At 47.3% G+C, this 19,896-nt stretch overlaps 1 protein-coding gene across 2 annotated transcripts; it reads left to right on the top strand.

Annotated features, from left to right (window-relative positions):
* Positions 1 to 261: 261 nt before the first annotated feature.
* Positions 262 to 19,778, top strand: zfyve26 (zinc finger, FYVE domain containing 26). 2 transcript variants are annotated; one of them, XM_083683994.1, is made up of 39 exons: positions 262 to 525; positions 656 to 731; positions 863 to 946; positions 1,224 to 1,713; positions 3,089 to 3,213; positions 3,404 to 3,657; positions 3,740 to 3,891; positions 3,988 to 4,191; positions 4,516 to 5,100; positions 5,262 to 5,429; positions 5,575 to 5,720; positions 5,843 to 6,086; positions 6,289 to 6,552; positions 7,297 to 7,422; positions 7,529 to 7,699; positions 7,918 to 8,154; positions 8,267 to 8,372; positions 8,578 to 9,434; positions 9,687 to 9,886; positions 9,995 to 10,099; positions 10,268 to 10,369; positions 10,486 to 10,662; positions 10,796 to 11,045; positions 11,158 to 11,256; positions 11,386 to 11,570; positions 11,675 to 11,811; positions 11,926 to 11,954; positions 12,065 to 12,201; positions 12,442 to 12,662; positions 12,795 to 12,942; positions 13,079 to 13,288; positions 14,016 to 14,231; positions 14,523 to 14,720; positions 14,981 to 15,189; positions 15,434 to 15,605; positions 15,764 to 15,823; positions 15,962 to 16,144; positions 16,578 to 16,628; positions 17,120 to 19,778. In XM_083683994.1, the coding sequence occupies exons 1-39, from the start codon at positions 266 to 268 to the stop codon at positions 17,330 to 17,332; spliced, it is 7,851 nt and encodes a 2,616-aa protein (XP_083540120.1). In that variant the 5' UTR covers positions 262 to 265; the 3' UTR covers positions 17,333 to 19,778. The 2 variants fall into 2 exon arrangements, with proteins under 2 accessions (XP_083540120.1, XP_083540119.1); XM_083683993.1 differs by having other exon boundaries at positions 10,247 to 10,369.
* The last annotated feature ends 118 nt before the right edge of the window (positions 19,779 to 19,896 follow it).

The following is a 19,896-nucleotide window of genomic DNA, read 5'->3' as shown; positions in this document are numbered from 1 at the left end:
TAAAAGATGTTCCTCTTGCTCAAGTTATATATGTGTAGTGTTCCCTTCTAGATAAACTTTCCAATGTATTGATTTTAGTTTTAGCCACATATGTAGCTAGCTACAATAGCCAAAATGTTCACCATTGATAGAAGGCAAACTGAGGACCAAAAAGTTCCCTAAATATGTTCAGAAGTCATGGACATCCTGCGATATCATGTGCGTTCGTCTTCACAATATGTTTTTCTTTCTGTGCTCTAGATGAGGAAAGCTCAAGATTGCTCCTATGCTGTCCTGTTGTAGGAGTCATCCCAGTACTGAGCAGTCTGTGGTTGAGTGTCACAAGGGACCAGATATGCAGCATTTAGGCTGTGAAGCAGAGAGTTCCCTTCAGGAGCTGTTTGGTTACTTCACACGGTGCCTCCAGCATGGAGAGTGGGGGCTGGCCAGTGCCTGCGTGCCACAGTTGGGTGACCCATCCTCAGGACTCTCAGAACGCTTATGGAACATAGTCAAGGCCATCGTCACATATCCTTACCTGCTAAAGTGAGTTACTAAGCTCAGGAGGGAGATTTGTAGAAAAATGCCAGGGCATTATATTCAGTTTTAAGCCTATGCTAATTAATTGTACAAGTATCCTACGTTTCTTTAATGATATTGTCCTTGTGTGTGGTAGATGGGATACAGCTGGTAGTCCTCACAGACTGGCTTGGCTTTGGCTTCAAGTCTTGGAGAAATGGACAAAGGAACAGGTACTGTATGAGAAGGGAATAGGAGTCTGAGAGATGCTATGTCCTACATTTTATCTTAAATGTGGTACTTTTGTAACCTATGCCTTCATATCTACAGTTTTTCACTCACTTTGATATACCCCATTCTACAGGTTCCTGTTACGGTCAAGAGAGAGCTGGAGTTCCTGCTGCTCATAGAGGAACTGGGAGAGGAGGTTCCAGAGACAGTGCTCAAGGTTTTACTTTTTCTTATCTGAAAAAAAAAAATGGGCGGTGATCACAACGCTGCTTAACAAATGAACGAAAACGTTTATAGGACCATGAAGTTAACTACCCTTCAGAAAGCACAGACAGAGGAATATATTAAATATTACTTACAGAGTGGTGGGCAGAGTGTTACATCACTCTGAGATGGATAAAGTTCAAGTTTTTGATTGGTAGTTTGATACTAGTAATCCATGCAAGGGGACTATTTATTATTTGTTAATTATGAAGCATTATTCTCTTTCCTAGGAGCTGCACCAGGCATTCTTAGACACCCAGTTGGAAAGAAAGGGACCAGAGGCATCAGAGGCAACGGATGCCCTGAGTACAGAGGTCAAGTCCTGCCTCCATGCCTTATTGGAGCAGAAGAGGCCCAGACTCGCCCAAGCTCTTGTTGGTTTCCTGCAGGGGCACGCAGCGGGCGACAGCTCTCTGCAGCACACATTCATCCGATATCTCATGGAGAGAATTGGACGGCCAGTGCCAGAGAAGATGGAGGCTTGGGCGGAGGAGATATGCACTGTGTTGGCTGTGATGCCCTGGCACTCAGAGCAAGGCGGGGGCCAACTGGAGGCGCTCTGTGAGGCCCTATGGGGGGCTAGAGGCGGCCCTCTGTGTGAGGAGAGGGTCATGAGCTCCTTGTTACGCCCCCACTGCCACGCCCCGCTCTCTCTCTACTGCTCCACCGCTCTGCGGCTTCACAGAGATCGGCTGCTGAGGGACACACCCGGCACACAAGGTGAGATCAGTGTTCTCCGACTGACACACTCTCTACCCAATGAGACGGAGGGAGTGCATGTTGTCGGTTGAACTGCACTCACCTATATGTTTTTTCCAGGGAAGCACTTTTGCACACATCCGTTTGACAATCTCTAGATTAGACATCCCTGACACAATGCAAGCCCTCTCCCTCATATCATTCTCAGAGCTCTTAACATAACATAACTGGAGACACTTACGTTTTTTGAAGACAGACGTCACTGTTAGGATTGCTAGCAAAAGTAATCTGAGCGGTTGCTAACGAAAGGTAAATATGTACAGTGTATCCCATTGAGAATCGGGCAAGTCATTGAAATGAACATTACACAATAATACTTCAAAAATCCATCTAGATAAATTAACAATACTTGAATGCAAATTTAAGGAGGTTTAAATAGATATTAAAGAAGACACAGGGTTTGCTAGCTTTATGTCTTCACACAGGCCATTCCAAAATCTAGAGTTCTAAATCTATGTTTGTAATGTGCTCAATCAGACTATTGTTCCACGGTTATACTGAGGTTAAAAACCTCAAATGTGGCCTGGTTCTTTTAGGTTCATGCAATCATGTATAGAGAAGGAAAGTCTTTGACAATGTGTTTCTTGTTACCAACACATTTACAAAACCCTTTTCTTCCTTCACGCTTCTGCATCTTATCTGTGGTTACAACCGCTTTGACATTTTTTTGCTTATTATCAGCACATTTGCATGTGACCATCCTGTCTGCTGACACCTTTCTGCTCTGTCTTTAAGACCCACTAAAGTGTGAGTTTGTGGGTGTTACACGTCTTCACATAACCGATATGCTATGTTACATTTACATTTATGGCATTTGGCAGACGCCTTTATCCAAAGCGACTTACAACAAATACATTTGTTTAAGTAAGTGAATCATCTATCCATCAGTCATCATAAGATAAAGTAATCAATGCTCAGACCAGGGGCCTTTGGCAGACATAATGCTAGAAGATTTTTCTTTTCTTTTTTTTAAATTTTTTTTAAACAGGAAACTTGTACAGAGGGGTAGTGTGGGTGAAGAGGTATACAACAGGTTATACTGTATGAATTTCCTGGTTGGTGAGAAAGTATGAGCTCACTAGGTAAATTCACATTACAGTCAATCCTTGAGAATAACACATTTCAAAACAATTACTTTTAGTTGCCTTTTTTATAACTCCATGTTGGCATGTTCTGTTTTAGTGCATGCTGTCACAACAGTCCCGGGCTGTCGCATTAATCACAAGTCGACTGTATTATTGATAAGCAATCTATGTATGGCTATTGTGTTCACCAGCTGTCTGCTGTCTGTAACCTCTCACCTTCTCCCCATCCCTCTTTCTCCATGCTGTCCCAGTGGACCTACCTGAAGCGGAGAAGTTACTACTCAGCTTATGTTGTCATGGAGACCGACCCTCTGTCTGGAAAACTATCTATTTTGAGTGCCTTAGTAGTGGCAAGCACTTCCTAGAACAGATCCTGGTAAGTACAGTACATGTTTTTGTTAATACCACGGATGTTATGGGAAAATGGGGTTGAGATGAAACATGGGATTTAAGTGACAAAAACCAGCAGAGATGCTATTATTTATAATGTAGACATTTCTTGGTGACCCAGATGTAGATTACTCACATAATGCACTAGTCACATGTATGACTTACCACCTCCAAAGGTAACTGCACTGGACCTGGTCAAACGGGAGGAGTTTGCTCGGTTGGAGGATCTGCTGAAGATGGAGTTTCAACCCCTTTCTCGCCTCCTGCTCCTTCTGGGCTGGACTCAGTGCCAGAGCCTGGGCTCAGCTCAGACCCTGCTGCGCATCCTTCACCACGAACAGGAGAAGGCCAACGACTCTGTTTTGAGGGAGTTTGCCGATGTTCTGTCTTCTCAGCTTGGAGTGCTTGAGTGGTGTGCAGAAAACAACCAGTGAGTACATTTTCTCCTGTCGATTATGCACCCTTTTCGCCTTGATGTCTTGTGTTCTGATTTTTGATGTTTGTGAGAGTAGAGGGATTTCCAAGGAGGCATTGCTTGCGCAGCTGCACACCCTGGACAACCACTCTGCCCTGTACGTCCTGCACTCTCTCACCCCGCTGGCTCAGTTTGGGGAGCGCAGGGTGCTGGATCTACTGCAGGAACTGCCAAAACCCCTCGGAGCAGGTCAACTTCTTTCCTATCCACTTAGTCTCTTTGTGTCTTCTGCCATTGGCGGTATCTTAAATGACCTGGTTCTCTCTCTCGCTCTCCCCTGTGTAGAATGCACTGAGGTCATTGACACACCCAGTCTGACGGTACAGAGGAACGTGGTTTTGTTCCAGGGATTCTGTGCCATGAAGTATGCCCTATATGCCCTCTGTGTGAATGCACACAAGTACACCAGCTGCACTGACTGTGAGGCCACGAAGCAGCAGCCCTCTGCAGTAGAAGGGGACCAAAGTCAGGCTTCAGCTCCTTCAGAAGGTATAGCGGTCCTGGATGAGCTCTCCCTTGCAGTTATGCACCCCACAGATCTGTCTCTTCAAAACCAAACTGAATGTTGAGGATTAGTGGTAGATTAGATCTGATGGCAAAGCCATTGATTCATGAAAGTATGAAATGGTTGCCATGGTATTCACAGACGGGGAAATGGGACGACTAGAGTAATGCTGTCATTAGCAGTAATGCTGTGATTACATCACAAGTCGACATCCATTTACACTAGAATGCCGATACGTTTGGTAATGAATGAACAGCGGTTTTGCCTTTGTACTGAGGTGCTTTTTGTTTGTTCATTTGTCAACTTAGGCTGCCCGCCGCTGTTCCAGCACTACCTATCAGAGTGTCAGCTCTACCTAGAAGCAGTACCTGCCATGTTCCGGCTAGAGCTCCTTGAGAACATCTTCTCTCTGCTCTTTCTGTCCAACACTGACATTAATCACCAAAACCATAGGGACATAAATACAAGACATCAAACAGAAAAAGAGGTAGGGCACAAGAGAAGAGATGAAGAGGAAACCAACGCCAAGATGGACAGAGAGCAGAGGAGCACAAAGGAGAAACAGCTGCCAAACCGTCTCTCTGCAGCCCATCGCACTCACCTGGACTTGGGTCACTTTACCCAGTGCTGCAGGGGCTTCCTGGTGGATGTGACGGCCATGGAGGGCTTCCTGAAGCTCCTGAGGGAGGGCCTGGAGGGGGTGTGTGTGGTGGGCCAGCGGGCGGGGCAGGAGGAGGGACGTGCGCTTGCAGGAGAGGCAGAGATGGCTGAGAGCCTGGGCTGCTCTGTGACTGCAGAGACATTTGGAGCTCGCCTCCAGAGACTGTCCAAGCGCACTGCGGAGGCCCAGTGGAGGCTGCAGATCATCACCAGCAACCAGGGTAGTGGGAGTGGTAAGTGAAACAAGAGATTCACTAGACTGTGCGAGAGTGAGACATGTGTTTGGTCAATATCGGTACAAGGCGTTTGAATGGTGGCATGAGAGACATGTGAGTGACTTGTGGCATGTTTACTGAGTGACTGTGATGATGGATGGCAGCTGGCCTCTCTCCAGGCTCAGACAGGCCCCTCCAGGCCTCTACAGTGGCCCGCCCTTCACCCTCCCTGAGGTGCAGCAGCAGCAGCTCTGGGCTAAGGAGGAGGAAGAGGCCTGGGCGCCACCTGTCTGAGAAACAGGCCTCCATAGAGAGACATAATGGAGAGGTCAGCACCAGCACGTCCGGTAAGACATGAATAATACATGATGCATGATGTGTGCTCCTCTGACTCAGTAATATCTACCTATTTAAGTTGTTACATTATTGCACATTAACAGTGTTCATATTGTCTGTCATAGCAGCACTGACACAGCTGATTTTGTCTGCTAGATGGAGGTGGAGGGGCAGGGTGTGCTGAGCAAGAGGTTTGTCTCTGTGGCGGTCCCCACAGCTGGCTGGTCCCTGCCATGCTGTCCCCTCCAGAGTCACTGCTCATGTCCTGCATTCGCCGGGGGAACTTCATGGAGGCGCACCAGGTCAGGAGCGAGGCCAGAGTGGGGTTGATGGCGTGATATTTGGTGCTGTGAAGTGTAACCTCGGTTTAGGTTAATCCTTGGGTTTAGACTCAATCCCTCTGGATAATCCTTGGTCTTTACAGGTGTCCCTGATGTTTGGTCTGGAGGCGTCAGCGTGTTGTGGGGAGCTGGTGTTCATGGAGCGCTACCGGGAGGTTCTGGAGGAGTTGGGACGCGTGGAGCAGAAGATCGAGACTCAGTCGTTATCTTCGTCCTCGTCTTCTTCGGAGGGCCTGGGTGTGGCGGTGGTGCCGGGCGTCGGGCGGAGTCGCCTAGGCAGCAGTGGACTCTCCACCCTGCAGGCGATCGGGAGTGCAGCTGCTGCTGGTATTGCATGCTTCTGCATATCTACACATATGCCCAATGTACCACACATCAATGACAGTACAGTGTGGTTTTTCCACACATAGAAAAACGTATATGAGGACTTGTTTTATTTGGTTTGTCATTCCAATTGTATTGTAGTGCTGTTAACTATTTGGCTGCCACTAGATCTGAGTGTGAGTCCCAGTGTTTCTCTTGCCTGTAGGCATGGCCTTCTACTCCATATCCGATGTGGCAGACAGACTCCTCAGTACTCCGGGCCACCCGGTGCCCTCACTGGAGGAAGGCTACTGGATGAACCCCTGCGTTCCAGACCCTGATGGCCTCCTGCACCCCCTGCTGGAGGAGCTCAGCCCCTCAGCCATGGCTGCCTTTGACCTGGCCTGCTGCCACTGCCAGCTGTGGAAGACCTCCCGCCAGCTGCTAGATACGGCAGAACGCAGACTCAACAGCAGCCTAGAAGGTCGAGGTGGGTGCAGTTGGGAGTTGTCGGGAATTTGTACTAATAGGTGGGTTTGGGTTACTTGGGCAGGTTGAGACAGGGCATTGGCATGTGTTTGTGGCTTCAGTCTGAGGTGGACATACTGTAGCTGTCTCACTCTCCTCTGTCATCAAAATAGCATGTGTTATGGAAATCTTTCAGTGAACAACAATTAACGATGTTTGGTCTCAGTTGAGAGTTTTAATGCATATAGAAAGTATTATACAACGTTGGTCAGCTGGATCAGCATTCCTTCACCAACAGTGTGGATTCAGATACTGATGCTGTGAATGAGGAGAAGACCATCCTTAACTCCAATGCTCATACGTCATAGGTCTAGGGGTAAACATATCTTGCACCTATTTGCTAATAAAGAAGCTGGGAAAGAAGCGTAGGCGTTGTGAGCCACTATCTCTACCTCAGCCTGCAGTTAGGAATGTTCCAAGGTCACATAACATATTTGATGCAAGGAGAAGGAGCAGTCGGTTTTGGTTCTTCCTCAGTCACATAATTAAAAATAACAAAGTACATTGGGTCACAGAAAGGTCAATACATTTCAGTATAAAACTAAAACAAAATAGTACAAATATATTTTTTGCCATTACACATGTTGACAAGACCTGCTGTTATAACAACAATGAGTGTTCTCTCTCAGTATTACTGTACATTTAACTAGGGCAGAGAGGGGTTTTTAACATGGGTCCCCTTTCTAACCCCCACCTCCCTCCTAAGGACTGAGAGTGGATCCCAAGGTGCCCCGCGCAGAGGGGATCCTTGGATTCCCTATTGTGTTACAGCAGATCAGCAAGATTCTGAGCCATGTAGCCAGTAGCAAGGGCTCTGCCAGTGCCAAAACAGGTAAGAGCAAGTCCGTAGAAATACACAGTCCACAAATTCTCACAAATGCTTATCCAGACAGAGCAGATGAGTGTTTTCCTCTCACTTGCCCCTTGTTTGCTTGTAGAAGGAGTTGGGGAGGAGCATGTGGTGGCCAGCCCGTTTGGCTGCTGCATTCAGGAGGTGCTGCTGTGCTGCCACCCAACGCTTAGTGAGGAGGCCATCGCTGCCCGGCTCAGCCTGTCCCAGCGCCTGGAGCTCACCCTGCACACACTGGGCTCTGCCACGGACTTCACAGGTCAGTCCAGTCTCGTATAGTTTTATAACGTGGGTTTACACGGTTGGGGTCAATTCAGTTGTAATTTAGTGCATTCATGAATTGTGCATAGGTTTTTACTACTTTCAATTCATGAAGTCAACCCCAAGAGCCCCACTTAAATATAATGTCACAGTCACAATCTGCCTCTAAAGTTGTGTCCTTGTATTTATGTCTAACTGTATCTGTGTAACCTGTAGCAGAGAGCCGTACAAGTGGGTCCCTGCTTGCTGCGCTTGTGGAGCAGGCCAGTCTGAAGCAGTCGGAGCTGGACTCCCACCCTGTGCGTTCCCACATGAAGCAGCTGCTGCGCTCCCTCGACCAGCTCTGCCCGTTTGAGCCTGACGGCGGCCCCTGCAAACCAGACTACATGCGCAGCGTCCTTGACTACGTCAATACGTTGGCGTCTGTGCTTGTGCGTAGCCTAAGTTCAGAGGGTGAGTGAGATGATTTAGTAGCTCTCACCATGTACAACATTGATTTGACTACTACGTTACAGCATACCTGAATTGGTGCTGACTGTCTTGACTTGTTTGCTGTTCCACTCAGACCAGAGCAGTGAGGTGAAGTTGGGGAACCCCCTCTTGGTGTTGCTGCAGACCCCCTCTCAGCTGCTCTCATACCTGCTGTTTGAGAGGCAGGTGTCCCCTAACAGGTAGGGGCACAATCCCTCTCTCTCATTTGCTGGATTTAAATATTTACCATAGCATGTTTTTTCAGTTGTAACTTGAATTTGTACATTTCTTTCTTCTCCCGGTTACTATTTCATGCATGTTGTGCCATTCTAGTCATGTTCAGTCCTAACCCTAACCTTAGCCCTAGCCCTAGCCCTAGCCCTAACCCTGTGCCCCTCTCTCTAGGATGCTGTCTCTGTTGCAGCAGGAGAGTATACCTCTCAGTGTGCAGCAGGTGATTGTGCAACGCTGCTGTGAGGCTCTGCCTGTGTGGGACTCCTGCCCTGGGAGTCCTGGGCGAGAGGCTGGGCAGGGCAGGCCAGGGGATGGAGTGTTCGGAGTGGCCAGTATGACAGCCCTGCTCCAACAGCATGCCCAGGAGCACATGCCAACGCTGGGCATGACAGAGCCACAGTCTGACCCCAGCTCTGAGTCCTCCGAGGCCTCTCTGCAGGACATCTCTGTTACATCTGCCGTCCTGCCTACCTCTCCACCGTCTCCACCAGTCCCTTCCCCCTCTTCCTCCTCCTCTTTTCTCCTCACACCATCAGCCCTGTCCTTTTTAAAGTCTCACTCCCCCCTCCTGGCTACCCTAGCTTGCCTGAGTGCCAGCCGAGGGGGCACTGCCCGGGTACCATCATCTGGCTGGTCCGGGCTGCCCTCCTATTTCCGTGGTGGGCGTAAAGAGGTGGTGCTGGATGAGGAGCAGATCTCTAAGGAAGGAGATGGCCTGCTGAAAGACTTTCCCATCCTGCGAGCTTACCTGCAGGCCATGGCTCAGCCTGTGCTGGGGGCCCTGGTGGGCGATAGTGAAGAGGGTGGAGGAGGGCTGGGGACAGCCCTCTGTGGGAGACCCGTGGTCGGTCTGTTGCTCTCTGGGCCGCAGGGGGGGTCTGCTCAGGCTGTGGCTGCAGAGGCCTTCCAGCAAGCCCTCACCTCACGGGACTTGGGGAGAGCTCTAAGTCTGCTGGAGCTCTATGGGCAGGGCTGCAGCCAGGAGAGGGCACTGCGGGATAAACTGCTGGCCTGTGCTGCACTGGAAGGTGAGAGAGTAGTAAACATGGTAGGAACAATATGTTGTATAGTTCATACCATACCGCATATTGAGTGGGAATGTTGTGAGGGTGGTGTACCTGCTTTCCTCAGAAATAAGTAATATGGTATAGTATATATATAACTAATACTATTAGTATAAGTAATATAAGTAAGGATGTAATATCATATAGGTAATAAGTATATTTGTCATTCCTGCTGCCTCACTCTCTCGCTCACCCAACCCTTTCCCCTGTGTTCAGATGGAGATGATGGCATAGTGCAGTTGTTCCGAGTGCGGGATCCCTGCCTGCGGGCTCGTGTGGCGCTGCAGGCCCTGGAGCGCTGGCCTCTCGGGGCCTGTCTGGAGCTACTGGAGTTCTGCCTCAATGACCCCAACATGGAGGCTGCACTGAGGGGGGATCTGGAGCTGAGGAAAAGAGAACTGGCCATTTATCGTTGGGTAATCCCTCTGTAAAGTTGTAACTCTTTGATAAAGAGGCCCTCTGTGATAACTAGCTATCACTTTTTTTCCCCTCACTGAGTTTTCTGGCATATTTCTACTCCTCAGATGTTGAATTTGCAGCCGTCTTTGCCATGGGCTACGTGGCAGGAGCTTAGGACTGAGTCCAGGCGTGACCCTGAGTCTATGCTCTCCTTGATGCTGGAGGCCAGGGTGAGTGACATTTGAATGGGCCCTTTGCATGTGTTAGCAGTAGCTACAGAAACAGGGCCATGTTCATAGTTCTTAGTATTCTGAAGATGTTTCCTTTGCTGTCTTTGAGTTTGTCACATGACATATCCATGCCATGTGCTCTGGCAGGAGTTTAACCTGTGTGCACAGTGGTTGTGTCTGTACCCCGTGTCAGACCAGCTGAGGTTGCAGCTACAGATAGAACACCTGCTTCACCTGCTGGAGAAGGGGCAGACAGAGGAGGCTTTCCAGGTGAGCAGGTTTCTCTCCATTTGTCTACCCTCCATCTTGAAAACATAGAGTTATTAAAACAAATGTTCCTCTTTAAGTGAGAGGTCTCAGTTACTCTTTTATTGTGCTTTGTTTAGCTGCTCGAAGGGATCTCAGACTTAACGTTAGGCCTGGAGGTGTGTGAGCACGCTCTGGACCGCCGACCCGGATTGGCTGCCTGTCACTTCCTGGCTGACTACCTCACTCTGCACTTCCAGAACCAAGTGTCACCAGCCCGGCGACAGCACATCCATGCTCTTCACTTGGGCTCCAAAGTCAGTATTTCTACATGTTAATCAGTTTTACAGTCATATCTAGTAACTCCAGGCCTCCAGTATTGACAATATCACATGGAGCAGCCTCAGATGTATTTGTTAACCCCCCACCCCCCCTCCACCCCCCTCCCAGGTGCTGCTGACTCTGCCCCCCGCTGCCAGACAGGACTACTTCCCCCTGCTCTCTGAGCCTCTGCTGATGCTGGAGCAGCTGCTGATGAACCTAAAGGTGGATTGGGCAGACGTAGCAGTACGAACCCTCAGGAACCTTCTTCTGGGTCAGGAGCCTGGCTTTGGCACTGAGGATATCGACCAGCTTCTCTCCAACTATGCCTGCAAAGCCCTGGACTTCCCCTATGCACCGAGAGAGAGATCACGTTCTGGTCAGTACCAGGCACATACTCTGACTACTTCTCACTCACATACAGGTTTGTATGATTGATTGTCCAACCTCCCTCCCTCCCTCCCTCCCTCCCTCCCTCCCTCCCTCCCCAGACTCAGTGATCAGTCTGCAGGATGTCCTCCTGCAGTGTCCTGGTCAGGACAGCTGCCCCTCCTCACCCCTGCGACTGGAGTCCCCTACCCCCTCTGCAGGTGACTCAGCATTCACACCAATTTCCACAAAGGGCTGTCATTCATAATATTGATTTTTTTTTCTAAAAGTTATAATTTGATATTTCTACTTTATCTAACTTTATTTTGTTTACGCATGTTCTCTGACAGGCAGTACACCCATGCACACCCCATCTTCCAGAGAGGACAGAGATAGGGATCAAGGTTCAACTAGCAGAAGGGGCCGCTCCCCCGCCCAGTTCCATCCCCCTGAGAAACCCCCTGCCCGTAAGGACTGGGTCCCAGACACCCAGCAGCATGTCTGCATGGTCTGTCAGCGCGAGAGGTTCACCATGGTGAGACATCCATCACAAAAATAACAAAGCAGTTGAAAATTGATTTTAGGGTGCAGGAACGTAGAAATCGCTTATTCTTATCCTCCATCTTCTCTCCTCCACAGTTCAACAGAAGGCACCACTGCCGGAGATGTGGGCGTCTGGTGTGCCACGCGTGTTCCGAACACAAGATGGCAGTAGAAGGCTGCGCTGAAGAGGATGTGCGTGTGTGTGATCACTGTTACAGCTTCTTCCACCCGGAGTAAGACCATCCAGACACCACACCAACTTGGAAACCTATACCTATGGTATAAATACATCACCATTGGTATAATTAGATCTTCTGAAAATTCTATTTTGTTTGTTTCAATCACAGTTCCGATGAAGAGCTGGAGCAGGCTGAAGGTAAAGAGGCAATCATTACTGACATGTTTTTTTGTATATGTATTTCTTTGTGAACTGATTCCTCTCTGCTACAGAGTTGTGACTGTGACCCTCTCTCTGTCCCTGTTCAGCGGCTGGCAGTCCTGTGTCCGCAGATGGAGCTTTAGATGGGATGCTTCATCTGCCAGAGGTCCCTCAGCGCCAGATTCGACTCAGCACAAACCTTGCAGAAAACCAACAGCTGCAGAGCGAGTTCTACTATGAGCAGGTCATTGTTCTAGAACAGGGACCAGCTCAATCCTGTACACCCATGATCCACCACTAAGCTCTGCATTCAGTTTAGATAAGATGTGGTTGCACTGATGAATGGCAATTGTGCTCAAGCATGTGCCCACTTTGTATAGATAACTTGGATGATTATTTAATTTCCTCTAAACTGGATGATTTAATCTCTGAAAGATCTGATTATGGGACTAACGTGATCCTCCTGACCCGTTGCCATTCCCAGGCCCCGAGTGCGTCTCTGTGCGTGGCGATCCTGTCCCTGCACAGTGATCAAGCAGCCTGTGGGCACCAGCTCATCAACCACTGCCGCTCCCTCTCCCGTAAACTGACCAACCCAGAGGTGGACGCCCGTCTCCTCACGGACGTCAAGCGCCAGCTGCTCTTTAGTGCCAAGCTCATGTTTGTTAAGATGGAACGGAGCCAGGATCTGGCTTTGTGTGACAGGTGAGGGGGCAGATCTGGTTGGCGTTAGTGAGCAAGTAATATTTATATATGTATACAGTATGTCACCATTACTAGACACACCCTTGCCTTGGTCTCATGATCTGTCACTCTGTCTGTTGCCTCTGTCCGTAGCTACATCAGTAAAGTAGACGTGCTTAAGATTCTAGTGACTGCAAATTACAAATACATCCCCTCTCTGGATGACATTCTGGAAACTGCTGCTGTCACACGCTTACGCAACCAGCTACTGGAAGCTGAGTATTACAAACTGGCCGTGGAGGTAAGACACTGAGATGATGGATTATTCACAGCATTGCCATTCATACAGGCTCTGATTCACGGTAATGAATATTGCTTGTGTGAGAACAGGTGTGTTCATGTGGTAATCTCATCTGGTCATCTCCCCGTCACTGTAGGTGTCTACTAAGAGCGGTCTGGACCCAGGGGGTGTGTGGAACGCATGGGGCATGGCTTCTCTCAAGGCAGGAAACCTCACTGAGGCCCGGGAGAAATTTGCCCGCTGCCTTAAAGGTCCGGTGGATCGGAACCAGCTAAATCTGGGTCCACGACTGCTGCAGGATATAGTCCAGCAGCTGGAGTCCATGATCCGACCCACATTGGCCATGGTACAACAGAGGGCGAAGCCTTCCACATTTGTTTTCATGTTGAACTGGTGATACTACATACTTAGCTGTGCTGCAGTTCCTTCTATGGAACCTGTTATGTAATAGTAACACAAATAGAGCTGTTTGTTTAGTAAGATATGCCCTCCAGATAAAACAAAGAACTTCAGTCTTTCAGGTTCCCACCGCCTGTGTGCCAAGAGAGGTGTTTTCTTCTCAGCCATTTGAATAAGGAGACAATGAAAGTGAAAGTAGATTAATGATCTCAAGCCTTTCGCGCAGTCGTACTCCATTACCTTGCCAAGTATTACTCAATGACTGTCTTGTCTTAAAGACCAGCCTCTCAGTCCCTACCGTGCCACTAGATCAGCATGTTTTATGCACTTCTTCTTTGGTAGTATTTCAAACTGAACAGGCTTTGAGCTATGAGCTTTATGCCCCAAATAAAAGCAAATGGGTGTATCCTGATTAATGTTGACCGGATGCAATTTTTGAGTTTATATAACATGTGCTTTAGGGATTTTTTTTTTATAGATTTTTTTTTTTAAAGCATTTCTGCTTTATTGGGATAGAGACAGTAGAGATTGACAGGAAGGATGGGAGAGAGAGGAGGGATGACATGCAAACCAGGAACCTTGCGATTAAGTAGTATGCGCATTAGTGTGCTACGCCACTAAGCGGCCCATGTTTATAGTTCAATAAAAAAAAACTGTGTGTGCGTGTGTGCTAGTCTTCCAGTGAGGACATTCTGGCCTCCCTGCGGGAGCTGGAGGAGGCTCTGTGTGAGCCAGGCCCAGTGGACTGGCCAGAGGGACAGATCCAGCACAGCAGCCTCCACCAGGAGAGCCTCTACTACCTGCACAGCTACGGAACCCACCTGGCCCTGGTCAGCTTCTACATGCGCCACGACTGTATGAAGGAGGCACTGACATACCTTCTCAGCAAGGTGGGGCTACAGTCAGGGTTTATGGTTCAAGGAACACATAAGCTACCTTTTATACATCATCTCTTTGATCCTCAATATAAAATATAAGTTCAGTTCAATATAAAATAACTGTTTTGTTTTTTATTACATTTTATTATTTGTGTTTCATATGAGGTAAAACAAATGTTTAACTGCTGCTGCATTGGAAATTATGGCTAATTATTTATGATGTACTGTACAGTTTCACAGTCAGAAAACCCATGTCTCTGTGCATGTGTATGAGCTCTTCCACCTCCCCCTGTTTGAGATCAGGAGTGTCCAGAGGAGGTGTTTCTGGAGGGCGTCCTACAGCCCAGCCTGGAGCGAGGTAGTCTGGGCATGCTGCAGGGCCTGCTGGAGACCCTGGACCCTGGCCTGGAGGTCTGCAGCCGCTACCTCATCTCCTCCTGCCAGCTGCTGCAGCGTCGCGGACACTTCCACACCCTCTACCAGCTCCAACAGTTCATGATGGTCAGTCACAAACTGGTGTGGTGTGGTGTGGTGTGGTGTGGTGTGGTGTGGTGTGGTGTGGTGTGGTGTGGTGTCTCCTGTTCTTGGCCTTTCATTTGGTGTCAGTGAAATTAAATAAGAACACTGTGCTGTGTCATATCATATGTGTATATATATATATATATATGTTTCTCTAGCCTTGCCATGTCCTGGTCAAATCCATTTTGCCCTTATTTAACAATCCACTCCTCTCCCCACCACCACCACCTCTGTCATGGCAGGATCACGTGCGGGCGGCCATGACGTGTATCCGCTTCTTCACCCACGGGGCCCAGTCGTACCTACAGCTGGGGGAGCAGCAGCGCTGGCTGGTCAGAGCCAAGGAGCACCTGAGGACCTACCTGCAAGAGCAGCAAGGGCGCGGCGCAGGCCGCAAGAAGTCTCAAGTTAACTCCATCAGGAAGAAGATGTCCTCCAGCGAGGTGTCAAGGTAAAAGAGAGGGGAGACAGAGGACAGCCACCAGCAGCACTCTGTTGATTTTCATTTGTGTGTGGTGTCTCTCAATGAAAGAAGTTCAGGTTAAGGAGAAAACCTCAGTAACACATGAATAAACACATGTAATAAACACAGTATTATATTATTTATAGTTTATATAGATAGACCGTCATTGAACCAATGCATTAGTGCTGCTGTTTTGCATTCCTGCAAGCTCTTGCTGTGCTTTCTTTATCAGGCACATAAACACTATCGAGCTTCAGCTGGAGGTAACGCGGTTCCTGCATCGCTGTGAGACCTCCGCCTCCTCCAAGAGTGCACAGACAAGTGTGTCCTCCAACTCCACAGACGCCAGCTCCTTGCCCACACTGTTTGGGGCCAGTCCTATGAAGATTGACATTGCCTGCAAGGTAAGTCCAGCTCTCATAGAAATGTACTGCACTCAGTATAGAAGATATATTTAATGTGACTAGATGAATAGATAAAGAATACAAGGGCATGTACATATTTTACATGCATGAATAATGGATAAGAAACAGTAATGGAGTCTGACTTTGTGTTATTGCAGGTCATGCTCGGAGGAAAGAACATTGAAGAGGGTTTTGGCATTGCATACAGAGTCATACAGGTAACAGAGATATTGTATTCTCACTGAAAGGAAAACCACCTTTGACCTACATGCATAATTTCCCTGAAGTTGTTGAATTTTTGTTAAAAATATTTTTCCACCCCTCTGTCCCCTGTCTCGTCCCCTTCCACCACTCAGGTTTTCCAGCTGGAGGCGTTGGCAGTGTATGTGCGCGCAGGCCAGAGGCTGGTGCGTCAGCGTCAGTACGGGGCTGTGCGACAGCTGCTGAAGTGTGTGGGCGAATCAGGCACCGCCACCAAGAATGACTGTGATGCCATTGTGCTCAGCTGTGTCTCCGTTGCAGAGAAGGGTCCCACAGATGTGCGTAACTGTGGTTCACCTCTCACAGCTGTCCCACCCTTGTCTGTCTGTAATGATGATGTTTCTAATATTGAAGAATAATATCCAATGATGCGTGGAAGAAGGTGGATACTCAAATTGAAAGTTAAATAAAGACAATTTATTAGTCGATCTGGGACACTACACCAACTGTCCAGGAGAATGGTCAGCAGGGAAGTGGCTACCACAAAGAGTTTGCAGTCAATTTTATAGTAGGTAATAAACATGAAACCAGGACATGAGGCTCATCTCAGTTAGGTTTGGTGCCAGTGAGTCTGACATGTTATCAACAGAGATCTTGGGTCTGGTACCCCTTGTGACAAACAACACGCCAAGGGTCACTCAGGAAAATATGTTCTACCACTGTCTGAGGTAATATGTTGATAAAGTTTTGTTTTTGTTTTACTCCATTAAGGCCAAGGAGTTGGAGAGTCTCATCTCGGAAACAAAGGGCACGGAGAACAAGGTAACCACCTTTTTTATTCTCTCCTTTCTCCTAATCACCTCGCTTTCTCTCAACCACGACCTCACTGCCCATCTCTCTTCCCAACCACGACCTCACTACCTATCTCTCTTCCCAACCACGACCTCACTGCCTATCTCTCTTCCCAACCACGACCTTACTGCCTATCTCTCTTCCCAACCACTATCTCTCTTCCCAACCACGACCTCACTGCCTATCTCTCTTCCCAACCACTATCTCTCTTCCCAACCACGACCTCACTGCCTATCTCTCTTCCCAACCGCTATCTCTCTTCCCAACCACGACCTCACTGCCTATCTCTCTTCCCAACCGCTATCTCTCTTCCCAACCAGTACCTCACTACCTATCTCTCTTCCCAACCACGACCTCACTACCTATCTCTCTTCCCAACCACGACCTCACTGCCTATATCTCTTCCCAACCACAACATCACTGCCTATCTCTCTTCTCTCTCTCTCTCTCTCTCTCTGTAGATTAAGGCCTATCTGCAGTGCAGTAAGCTACGGGCGGCGTACCTGCTGGCAGTGAAGCTGGAGGCGAGCAGAGCATGCCCGCTGGTCCAGGAGGTGCTGCAGGCTGCAGAGGGTGCAGGGGACTCTGTGATGCAGGACATTTGCCGCCAGTGGCTGTCTGAACACCAGGACCGGACACCACAGCAGCGCCAGGTTCGGCCCAATGCCAGGTAACAACATGGGGATCTTGGCATGATCAGGGAACATGGATAGCACTTAAACTCACTAAGCTACGAAGTAGCATTACCTTCACACTTTCACTGCCCGGCTTCCTCCCCCTTATTGGAAGTGGGACACGGCGGTGCCATCTCTCTCAGCTGGAGAAGTGATTGCAAACGTGACAGCCTCAACTTTTCCTTCGGAGAGGAGAAGTGTATAACCACATCGAATTGACCACTTCATCTGGTAAAAATAATCACTGTAATACGCACAGAAAGTACATACAGTACCAGTATCTCAACATTTTGGCTTGATATTTATCTTAGTTGTACTCCTACCTCGGCTAAAAGGGATTCCTCTATCACTAACCACAAAGCCTCTGAATTGTCTTTTTGTTAGTACCAGTTTTGTCAGATAAAGACACAGTAATGAGAGCTTTGAAAAAGTGCCTCTAGTTAGAAAATAAGCACATTTGTGTTTGTGTTGGAGTCTCTCAGAGCTTGAAAATTATGAAAAGCGAGAATAGATTGAATCCTTGGTACTAGACACAGATTAAGCCTACTCCTGGATTTAAGGAAATGTACCCTAACCCTAACCCAATGCAGAGTACCCAATGAAAAAAAAAAAATGAGTAAATTAAAAAGATTAAGTAGGCTTAATCTGTGTCAAGCAAACCGGCCAATAGAGTTGTTGAGGGTTGAATGTCTGTTGATTGGGTTTAAATTGATAGGGTTGTTTTTGAAGTGTTACTGTTTACTTAGCAGGTTTATCTGCCAATAACTCTATTCCCTAGAACATCTTACTGCTTTCTCCCTCGAAGGGAAACTGGACACCAATGGCATTTGGGGTACTTTAAGGGCATTTTAGGTGGCAAGGATGATGAGCTTTCTACAGAACTAAACAAAACCTTCAAACAAGTTGGATTTAGTAAGGGACCCTGGACATATTTCAGGAGTTTAAATCAGGATTTATGCAGACCTAAATCATGATAAAAAATAATATATAATGCCCTTGCTGGTCAGTACTATGTCAGAACTTGTGTGTGTTTGTGATTGAACAAACTGATCAGGTTTGTTATGTTATTTTGTGTATGTGTATTTATAACTGTTGTTTATATGGCCTCATGATTTCTCAATAGGCTTACAAGAATTTGTGTGCTCTTTGTGGTCAGATGTTGGCCTTCCTTGTCAGTGTGAATGAAATGGAATCTGTAAATGTTTGTATTAGTAATGTATTACACAAATACTTGCCTTTAAACAATCAAAAGAGATGTTATGTCACATAAAGGGATAAGGTTTTTGCCATATTATACCTATTGTCTTTTTAACAACATAAAAATGTTATATTTGTAACTCATTTGTTTAGATAGTTTCTGCATATTTTTGTGGATGGCTGTTACCACATTGCTAAAAATGCCTCAGTAGCCTCTTCCCTCAGAAAATACAGAATAATGTACACTCACTAAGCACTTTATTATGAACACCTGTACACCTTCTCATGGTGGTGGTGGTGTAATGGTGTGGGGAATGTTTTCTTGGCACACTTTGGGCCCGTTAATACCAATCAATCATTGCTTCAATGCCACAGCCTATTTGAGTATTGTTGCTGACCATGTGCATCCCTTCATGGTCACAATTTACCCATCTTCTAATGGCTACTTCCAGCATGATAATGCACCATGTCAGAAAGCGAAAGTTATCTCAAACTGGTTTCATGAACATGACAATGAGTTCAGTGTTCTTCAGTGGCCTTCCCAGTCACCGGATCTGAATCCAGTAGAACACCTTTGGGATGTGATAGAACGGGAGTAATCATGGACCAATCATGCCATCATGGACCAGAATCGAAGGAATGTTTCCAACATCTTGTAGAATCAATGCCACGAAGAATTGAGACTGTTTTGAGAGCAAAGGGAGGCTCTACCCAGTATTAGTATAGTGTTCCTAATAAAGTGTTTGGTGAGTGTATGTTAAATGTAATGATATGAGCATAACACTTAAGTTAACATTGCAAATATATTTCAGTACATTTGGCGCCAAATTGTACTTACTTGAGCACTCTGCATCCCCTTACTTGGCCTATTGTCTCTTCACTGTTGCACTTTATCCACCCACCTCATAAAGACTTCCAGGCCCTTGGACACGAGCCAAATCCAGCTCATTATACTCAGAGTCTCTAACCTGATCAGTTTGGGAGAAAAAACATATTGATTACATAATGTTTCATTTTAGACTACAGTACTGTATAATGTATAGGTCAGCGGTTGGAATCTGTGAGGTGAATGGCTGGACTTACTGTTTTTGCTGATTGACCTGCCTGTTTGAATTTGACTCTTGCCTTTGAACAAGAAAACTAACCTTAATCCACAGAAAACTGTATTAATTTGCTCTGGAGTTGTGAGACTGTGACTGTCAGTTTAACAGAATGAAAAGTAATTCAATAAATACAATGAATTTGCTTTCCTAGATTGTTATGATAATTACTGTCTTTAAGTGGCCATGTTAAGAAAAGTAATTAAGTAAACAAAGCCCAATTGGTGCACAAAGGTATATTAGATAATTCCTCATTGGTGTGAAACT

Source organism: Argentina silus (assembly GCF_951799395.1).
Source record: "Argentina silus genome assembly, chromosome: 13".
In the NCBI taxonomy this organism is placed as follows: domain Eukaryota; kingdom Metazoa; phylum Chordata; class Actinopteri; order Argentiniformes; family Argentinidae; genus Argentina; species Argentina silus.
The sequence above is the reverse complement of the archived record's forward strand: the minus strand, read 5'-3'. Positions and strand labels throughout refer to the sequence as shown.

Excerpts from the sequence above, each read along its gene's own strand:
- zfyve26 (XM_083683993.1), top strand. The coding sequence starts at position 266 with ATGCTGTCCTGTTGTAGGAGTCATCCCAGTACTGAGCAGTCTGTGGTT. Across the intron at positions 3,658-3,739 it reads TGGTGTGCAGAAAACAACCA|AGGGATTTCCAAGGAGGCAT; the intron begins GTGAGTACATTT and ends TTGTGAGAGTAG. Across the intron at positions 11,257-11,385 it reads GTCCCCTACCCCCTCTGCAG|GCAGTACACCCATGCACACC; the intron begins GTGACTCAGCAT and ends GTTCTCTGACAG.